The 10,000-nt window shown below is 35.4% G+C and overlaps 1 protein-coding gene across 1 annotated transcript in view; it reads left to right on the top strand.

The window, feature by feature from the left end:
• The window catches only part of LOC135205852 (uncharacterized protein DDB_G0271670-like), a 22,926-nt gene that overhangs the window by 4,281 nt on the left and 8,645 nt on the right, over positions 1-10,000 (top strand). The window contains exon 2 of the mRNA XM_064237104.1: positions 6,021-6,294. Within this exon, the coding sequence (XP_064093174.1) occupies positions 6,021-6,294 (274 nt within the window). The remainder of the gene's footprint in view (positions 1-6,020; positions 6,295-10,000) is intronic.

The following is a 10,000-nucleotide window of genomic DNA, read 5'->3' on the forward strand; positions in this document are numbered from 1 at the left end:
CGGTTCTCCTCATATCATATCTAGAAGGCTAGGAGCTCTCTCTCTCTCTCTCTCTCTCTCTCTCTCTCTCTCTCTCTCTCTCTCTCTCTCTCTCTCTCTCTCGTAGATTTTTTTTCTCTCTCTGTCGTAGATTTTCACTTTTTTACCCCCCCTCTCTCCTCTCTCTCTCTCCAATTCTCCTCCTCTCTCTCTCTCTCTCTCTCTCTCTCTCTCTCTTCTCGTAGATTTTCCATTTTTTTAATCAATGCATTAGTTAATTTCTCCGTTCTTTTATTTTTCGTTTGGGTTCATCTGTGCTACTCCTCCCCTTACTCCTGCTCTCTCTCTCTCTCTCTCTCTCTCTCTCTCCTCCCTCTCCTTCGCCCCTCCTCTCTCTCTCTCTCGTCTCTCTCTCTCTCCTTCTCTCTCTCTCTCGTCCCCTCTCTCTCTCGTTCCCCGCTCCCATCTCTGTGATAAAGTGGCACATGTCAAGTCCAGAGGTAATTTCATTTTCTGTCATTCACTATAAATTTTGAAGTTCGTGTCTCTCTGTCTCGACCGAGGCGATTCAGAATAAGTGGGAGAACACTCGCTGGCATTAGTGCCATTATTGTTATAGGCTTTGTTGTTTTTGTTCATTGAAATATTCTCCACAAATTATGCTTAGTGCAACATTACTGCTAATAAATGGTTCATTAAAATTATGTTCCTATATGAATACTTACACGCTTTCATATAGTATATATTAAAGTATATTAGTAATATAAATGTCTATATATACAAGAAGTGATGTATGTTTTGGTAAACGAGGCATTTATATACACACTTATATATATACACATATATATATAATATATATATATATATATATATATATTAGATATATATTACTATGTGTGTGTGTGAGTGTGTGTGTGTGTGTGTGTGTATATATATATATTATATATATATTATATATATAATATATAATATAATATATATATACAGCATAATTATAATGAATTTTTATCACATCACCGTGATTCATATATATACATACATCGAGCTACAAATGTCCTGTAATATCCAATTCGCTCTACCTCGGAATTAATATATTTTCATATATGTTAAGCGAAGGTGAATTTTTAATTAATAATAATTTCGCCCTCTCTTGGGTTCGAACCAGCGGACAGAGGAGAAATCGGGACTCCAGTGAGATAGTCGACGCAGCCAACAAGTCGGCAACGTCACTGAAGTCCTGATTTCTCTGCTGGGCGCTGGTTCGAACCCACGAGAAGACGAAATCATTATCAACCTAAAAACTCCCCTTCGGTTAACATGTATGAAAATATATGTTAACAAACTTTTTGTCCCATGCGAAAAGGAGGGAATCTGCGTGGCAATTGCGTCATGTTGAGTTTGGACTGTCCTGGGCAATCACGTTGCATTTATAATAACGTCATTAGAATGCAAATATGAGTCTTGCTTATGACTCGAATCAGAATTCATTGTCTTTGAGAGGCCAAGAACCATGCGGTGTAGATTTAAAAAGAGAATTCTCTCTCTCTCTCTCTCTCTCTCTCTCTCTCTCTCTCTCTCTCTCCTCACAAATTTCAAGTTTATAACGTACAGTAATTAATTGTCGGTCATTCCGTTGTGATAACTTTTTGTAAGATCTGACAATAGTATTGTGGCATTATTTGTGTGTGTGTGTGTGTGTGTGTGAGAGAGAGAGAGAGAGAGAGAGAGAGAGAGAAGAGAGATAGGGAACCTCTTCAAGAATAAGGTATTTCTTGGTGACGGCTAGAACCGCAGATAACGGGTATTGTAATTAAAATTTATACCATGGTATAATAGGGATTTGTACCTTTGTGAATTTATACTTACATTTCATTTTCATGGTTTGTATAATTGTGTGTTCTTAGTGTCATATGAATTATTTGTTTAAAACTTTTTGAATGTAATACTTTTAACATATTTTGTGTGTTTACAAGATTCTTGTTTAATTTTGTTTCATATATTAACGTTTTGGTGATTTTATTTTGTGTCTTATCGAAGTTGAAGCGTTAATGAAGTGTTGTGTTTCCAAGTGAAAGTAATGTTTCCTTAAATTAAATCTGTGAGTTTTTGATTTTAGATTAATAATAAACTTCTGCATTTAAAATGTCACTATAGTGTTTCGTTTATTGATCACCAGTAGTAGGAATGAATAACTGTGTGAATAAAACAGATTTATACAGTTTTCTTCCTTCGGTTTTTGCTTAAGTGACTCTAATCGAAGAGTACAGTTGTTCAGTGCTTAATTGAATGCTACTCTTTGATATACTCTAGTGTATTTAAGTTTTTATATTGATACATCACATTTCTGATAAGTTTTTTAAGGGATTACTGTTTGCCTTTAGAGTTCTCAGTTTTATTACAATTATTTTCTTAAATTTTTGTTATGAGAGTTCAGGTACCTGGAATTCTGTGATTGGGATGTAATCATCAGGTACTTGGAACACGTCGTGACTATATATATATATATATATATATATATATATATATATATATTATATATATATATATATACACATATATCTGTATGTTAATGTACATGTACATATGTCTATTTGTATATGTTTATTTATTGTCGTTGAGTTGGATGAATGAATCAAACTAGGAATATACGTATATGTGCGGATGATATGATACTACACAATGCTTGAGAACTTTATACTAGTATATGTAAATGTTTTGAAAATCCCATTCTTTGTTTTTAGCGCGTAAAATATTACAGTCTTCTTCGATTCGAGAAACAGAAAAGTTGACCCAGTGACATTATTAGTCTTCCCAGAGAAAACTAGCCTTTTCTTCTCTTATTAGGTGAGCAATTATTCACAAATGGCCGCTGCCCAAAAGATGGCGTCTGCAACTCTACAGTTAATTTACATTCATTAGTATGGAGAACTTTTGTCTGGCAAGATATTGCTGTTTGAAGTATTGGCTCTCAACTTTTTTATTTACTTAGCAAATGAGTGATGGCCCTTTATTTGGATAGATAAGACGCACAAATGATTTGCTTAGGAAGTTTTAGATGATTATATCGCTTGTTTGATATTTTCTCTGCAAGAATGGTTATTTTTGAAGTTCCTCGAGTGTTCCATTTGCTGCTGAAGACAAAGCTTCGTACCTCCTTATTAACTTGAAGGAAAAGTTTTTGGATAAACTAGGATAGCGAGCGACACTGAAGTACAACCAAGTAAAACTTGTGTGTCGGCTGTATCTGTATTGGCTTAGACGCGAAATTTTATATTTCCTTATTTTATTTCACGATAAGTGATACCGTACACAAAAATAAAAATTCAGTTGAAAATTGACTTCTTCAGATAATGATGCTCATCATGTCAAAGTATTTGACTTTGTGTGTAGAAAAATCACGGCCAAACGGCAGGTCCGATGGGGATGAAACTTGGCAGGTTATAGTGAGGACCCCTAAGATGTTTCATAATGGGGTTTCATCCTACCTTCCCCCCTCCCTCCGAAGGGGGTGGGGGTGAGAAGGGATTACCTGAAACGGAGCTGGTTCTGCCCCTGAAACGAGGCTGGTTATGCCCGTAGACGTATTTACTTTACGATTTTTCATACCTAATTTCTGTATACATATGATTGCTGTTAATAAAGTCTTATGGAAATAAGTGAAGAAAGGCTGTAAATAACTTGTACGAATTTCATAACATAATTTCTGTATACATATGATTGCTAGTAATAAAGAGTCTTATTTATGGAAATATGTGAAGAAAGGCTGTAAATAACTCGTACGTTGCATCTACGATTCTTGACTGGACCTACGAGAACGTTGCCAGTGTCAGTCAGGATAGCGAGTGTTGAATACCTACAGGGTGAACCCGGAAGGAAATTATATAATAGGAAAGTGGATCATTCAATCTGAAATCAGTTTTGATGCCATAGCATGTTATATTTCCTCAGCTCTTTATTTTCCTGTTTATAAGCGAGATGTAGAGATATTAGAACGCAAATTAAATTATGCAAGTAGGAAATAAGATCATTCAATCTGAAATCAGTTTTGATGCCGTAGCATGTTGTATTTCCCGACCTCTGTATTTTCCCATTTATAAGCCAGATACGGAAGTATTAGAACGTAAGTGAAAGAAGTGAAAATTTGTGAAACGCTGTTGTCAGTATGATGTTCTATAATGGATCGATTGGAAATTGGTATTAGTGAAATTATTGAAAAATATTCCCAAGAAGAAAACTTTAAGGTAATTGTAAATAAGTATTGCACGCATTGAGTGTCAGATTTGTTGAAAATAACCTTAAAAATCGTTACTTATGTCTTGGTGGTTATTTGTGTATAAACTTTAAAGGATGGAAAATAAGTTTGGGTTATCAAATGAATCAGTGTAAGTGGATAATGACTGCAGAAATTATATGTGGGAATATTCCTGGAGGATAAATATAGAATCCCACGGAAAACTGGTGACAGTTTTCAATGAACTGTTTGTTCGAGAGAATGAGACCAAACTTAAGATTTTATGAAAATGAATATAACAGAATATGAAGACTGTTTTTTGACATTACCCCTGTATCTTCTCATATGCATATGCTTGTAATAGCCGCAATGCCCTTCGGTGAGCATGTATATTTATTTTCGGTCTTTTGTGCGTATAGATGTGTTTGTTAAACAGCAGTGTCAGGCTTATCCAAGTATTTACCTTCGAAAACAGACGCATACTCTCCTCTCTCAGAATATGTGAGGCTGCCTAATTATAGCTAAAGCCATTTTTGCTTATTATCGTAATTTATTATCAGTCGGCACTTCCACGAAAATTCGTTGCGTACATGATATTCATATTTTTATTCGAAGGCTCATTAACAAAGCCTCTTTTATTAAGGGTAGTTCAATTGCAGTCTAAATTAAGTTAGGATTTTGCTGTTCTGGTTTTTATATTTCCTTTGCACGTGCGTAATCTCGTTGGAATATTTAACCTGTGACCTTATGTAAAACCTTCCGAGAATTATGAGCAATATCGAATTTCCGACGACTTCAGTTCTAGAATGTGTGCTATTAGTTTTCCGTAAAAGAAATCTATTGAAATGACTATTGGTCTGTCCGTCCGTACCTTTTCTCTCCGCCCTCAGATCTTAAAAACTACCTAGACCAGAGCGCTGCAAAATGGTAAGTTGATCATCCACCCTACAATCATCAAAAATACCAAATGGAAGCCATCTAGCCTGAGTAGTTTTTATTTTATTTACGGTTGAAGTTTAGCCAGCCAACAACACAAGCCACATGCGGACCGTGGCTGAGAGTTTCTTACAGCATTGTGCGCTGTGCAGGAAGCTGGGTTATGCTAAAGAAGCTATGGCGCAACTTTAACTTTTCTTTAGTTACGAAAAAGGGGGAGCACGAAATTGTCCGGTTGCCTAAAAAAAAAGGAAAAATAATCTGTCGTGCATATTCAAGAAATTTTAAAGTATGTTTGTAGACTGCTTGCTCACTGCCTTGAAGAAATTTTTAAAGGTGTGTTCATCTTTGCCTTTTTTTAATTTTTTTTTTCGCTTCTTTTTACCAACTTTTACCCGGCGAGCTTTTTATGTCATCGGCACTCTCCTCTGAGGAACTTGTTGGGCGCTTGTTCCGCCATTTTTATTCTTCTCTTATCGGACAGCCTGATGTTTTTGCCATTAATCAAGATGATGTTGGAGCAGGTATGTCTTGCCATTTTTATTTAAGCTCTTCTCTCTCTCTCTCTCTCTCTCTCTCTCTCGTCTCTTCTTCTTCTTCTCTCATCTCTCTTATCTCTCCTCCTCTTCTTCTCTTCTTCTTCTTATCTTCTCTCTCTCTCTCTTCTCTTCTTCTTCTCTCTTCTCTTCTTCTTCTTCTTCTCTCTTCTTTTTTTTTTTTTTCAAGATGCTACAAAGCGCGTTTCTATTCAAGGTCGTAGAAAGAGCTCTTTTTTGCCATCTAGCGCTACGAGTGACCAATTAGAAGAACCACTTAAGGCCTGAAATACGAAGCCTACAAGATCGTGCAATTCTCCTCACCTTCTTTCACCCAGCTGCAAGCAAGAGAGCGGCACCAGCAGGAGGAGCAGAAATAGTAACACCAGCAGCAGCAGCAGCAGCAGTAGTAGTAGTAGTAGTAGTCGTCGTCGTAATAGTCCTCCAACCAAAGCCTCTCCTCGTCTTTCACTTCGTCGGACATTTATCATTACTTCTAGCCTGCAGCATTTTGTCCTCCATTGCGAGGACGCTAGTGAGAAGAGGGTCCAGAGCAGCAGCGCTCGCATTGTTTCACCTGACGGAAAGAAGAGAAATGAAGCCGCTGGTTGCGTGAATTCTGTGGAAAATGAAATTCCCAAAATACCCCAGCTCTGTGAGGAGAGAGAGAGAGAGGATCGAGAGAGAGAGAGAGAGAGAGAGATTAGGAGAGAAAAATAGACTGGCACATTTCAACTAGGCTCAGAAATTACTATAGTGAGCATCAAGAGCAAAATTAATGAGAAGTTTTAAGAAAAATTGGCATATGAATACATCTAACATTTATTGAAATAAAACTGGCGTCAGATCTTTGTCATAAACTACCTTTTCCTATTTCTTAATATAGAACATCCTTGGTGTCTGACGGCATTTTAAATCCAATATACCTAGAGCCTTCGTAAATCAAACGAAAGCAATTATGGATAAACGATGGTGAAGAATATATACGTAAATATTTATTTTAGCAGTTACGAAGATTGAGAGCATTTAATAGAAGGAAATTAATATTAAAGAGGAGGCAGTATTCTGCCATGGTCTAGACAGCCCTCCGACGAGTGAGTGATGAATTTTATAATATGATATATATCTATATATATATATATAATATATATATATATATATATAATATAAAGGGTAATGCCACGGCGGAGAATTTGTACATAGCATCACGTTTTATATATTTCGTGATCAAGTTATTCACACATATATATATATATATATATATATATATATATATATATATATAATATATATATATATATGTGTGTGTGTGTGTGTGTGTTGTGTGTGTATATATATATATATATATATATATATATATATATATATATATATATCCTCATATAAACAAACATGTACTCCCATATATAATCATTAAGCTACAGTTTTTTAATATCCACTTGACACTACTTTGGGAATATGAATATCCCCGTAGTTGAATTATAAGTGATGAATAAATCGGTACTGAAGTGTCTCGAACGCTCGACACAGTATCTTCCATACATATATACATATGAACACACACACACACACACACACACACACCGCACGCTATATATAATATATATATTATAATATATATATATCATATATAATAATATTATATTATTATACATATAATATACATACACATAGCGCATTATGCGTTTACTTTTATATTTTTTTGCAACCAAATGTATTCGTACAATTGGATGTCACTGTTTTATCATTAAATGAGAATAAATGTGTATATGTATCCTGCTGATGTAAGGTCAATATCTTGTGAAACATCTGTGATAGTTACACTAATTAATTGTATCATTATGATTCCATAGAGGGGGTAAATAAGTTGTGCTGTAGCTGTACGCTTGTTATATAACCTAACAACTTGCCTAACCTATCTGAAGTATTTCTGACGACTTATTAGAGAATTTAGCTGTACAATAAAAGAAAGTCGTATAAAACGTGCATGCCTACACAGACGCACTTTTAGTGTACAGGTTCAGGGGCGGGCATTTTGCCCAGAGCGGCAGAAAAAAAAAAATATCCTCAATAGTTAATGCCTAAAGTGAAGTTCTTTCACTCTTTTGAAAAAAAAAAAACCTTCAATGAATCGGTGAATAGCGATTCTTTTGCTAATTGGAAGACTCGTTAATGAGAGCTAATGAAGTGATTATTCATTAACAGGATGAAAGAGGTTAGCTCGGCCACTCTCGGCTAAAGGAATCAAGGATCCTGGGTCCTGATTGAGACTCGGGAATCGCAGGTCATTGATTCACTGGTATTTGGAAGAGGAATTTCAAGTATTTTGCCTTGTCCAGGTCATTCAGTAGAAGAGACACGCTATTCCTACACTGGTCGCCCGTTGAAACGTTACTTACCATTTTGTATTCACACACATACACTCTCTCTCTCTCTCTCTCTCTCTCTCTCTCTCTCTCTCTCTCTCTCTCTCTCTCTCTCTCTCTCTCTCTCTTGAAGCGTTTCAGGCGCGTCTGAATTAAGACGAAAAGTCAGTACTGCATCCCTAGATATTTTGTAGATTTTTTATCTGTTTTGATAAATCCTGATCATATATAAAACGATTGCTTTAATAATCATAAGTAGCTACATTTGTTTTAGTTCATCGTACACCTTTTAACACCAGGTTGTTTTTCCATTAGGTCTCCCGCTTTGATATATTGTGCGGGTAGACTTTTCAGTTTAGTATTCTTTGGAGAAAAATTTTGAGATGGTTATTTGTCCGTCCCGTCCGTCCGCATTTTTTCTATCCTCCCTCAATCTTCCACCCTTCAGTCCTCAAACATACCAAATTGCAGCCCCCTTTTGCCTCAGTAGTTTTTATCTCATAATTTTTTATCTAAGGTTACAGTTAGCCACGATCGTGTTTCTGGCACCGCTAAGTTGCCAAGAACTCAGGCCATCACCGAGCCGTGGCTGAAAATCTCATGGTTCGCGGCTCATACAGCATTTTACGCTGAGTAGAAAACTCGATTGCGCATTTTTTTTATTTTTTTTATTAAACATGTTCTTAAAAAAAAAAAAAATAAAAAAAACTGCATCTGTTAGAGTGCACTTTGCCTCTGACCAATTCGGCGGTTGGTTTTATTTTCTTTCCTTCAACTGTTGCTAACGAATTTATATTGCATGATCGGCTATTTTGGCTTGGAGAGGGTTATACGTTAATTGATCTTTTATGTTGATTTGTTGAATATTTGTGGTTGAGAAGAGTTGTAGTTCAAAACCCTCGTTAGTCTGTAATTCTGAAGATTTGGAAGTCACTGCCCGATTTCTGATGATACAGATTACTGGCAAAGATACAGATTACTGGCAAAGCGTGTAGAGATAAAGTAATTTATAACTTAACTATATACACGTGTGTGTATATATATGTGTGTACATATAATTATATGTGTGTATATATATATATGTGTGTGTATATATATATGTGTATATATATATATATATATATATATATATATATATATATATATATATATATATATATATAATGATGCATACATATACATATTTATATATAAAATATGTATAAATACACATATAAATAAATAAACAAATTTTCTTTATAGGCTCCCTTCTATAAAGTATACAGAAACGGATTCACTAATAATCCAGTTTTCAGCATTTTTTTTTTTTATCCTGAGATTTATTTGGCCGGTCCCTCTGTAACAGAGATAAATTTGGGGACCGTGTGTAGATTTCAATATGGATCTCCTATTCGGTGCAATAGAGAAGTGCCAGCTGATTTATTACGCGCTATCACTCTGAGTTTGATTTGTCTAGTTTAAACTCCCGTTCCGTTGACTCCCTGCGCTCTCTGAGTGTTGTTAGTTTATTACCTATTGTTTGTGTTTCCTCCTCGTTGTTCTTTTTGAAATATGATATTTGATTTGGCTCTAAACTTCGTTAATGAACGTCAGCTAAAAGTGCTGATGAATCACTGACATTCTTTCACCCTTTCATCAATCTAGCACTTTAATTTAGTGTACATATTACTCTTCTAAATCTTACATTTCCTCGATTATATATCACTGTATATTATAATTGGTTTTGTTTCGCTGGTTTTATTTTGAAAGATAGTAAGCAGGTGTTTTGATTAGATGTTATTTCTCTTAAATTTTTACTCTGCCACCTCATTTTAGTGTTCTGTGGTAGAAAACTATGAAGATGGCTTTGTCTCTCCATACTCAGATCTAAAAAGCTAGGGAGGCTAGAGGGCTGCAAATTGGCATGTTGCTCATGCAACCTCCAATCATTAAACATACCAAATTGCAGCCTC

This window comes from Macrobrachium nipponense, chromosome 24 (genome assembly GCF_015104395.2).
Source record: "Macrobrachium nipponense isolate FS-2020 chromosome 24, ASM1510439v2, whole genome shotgun sequence".
NCBI lineage: Eukaryota > Metazoa > Arthropoda > Malacostraca > Decapoda > Palaemonidae > Macrobrachium > Macrobrachium nipponense.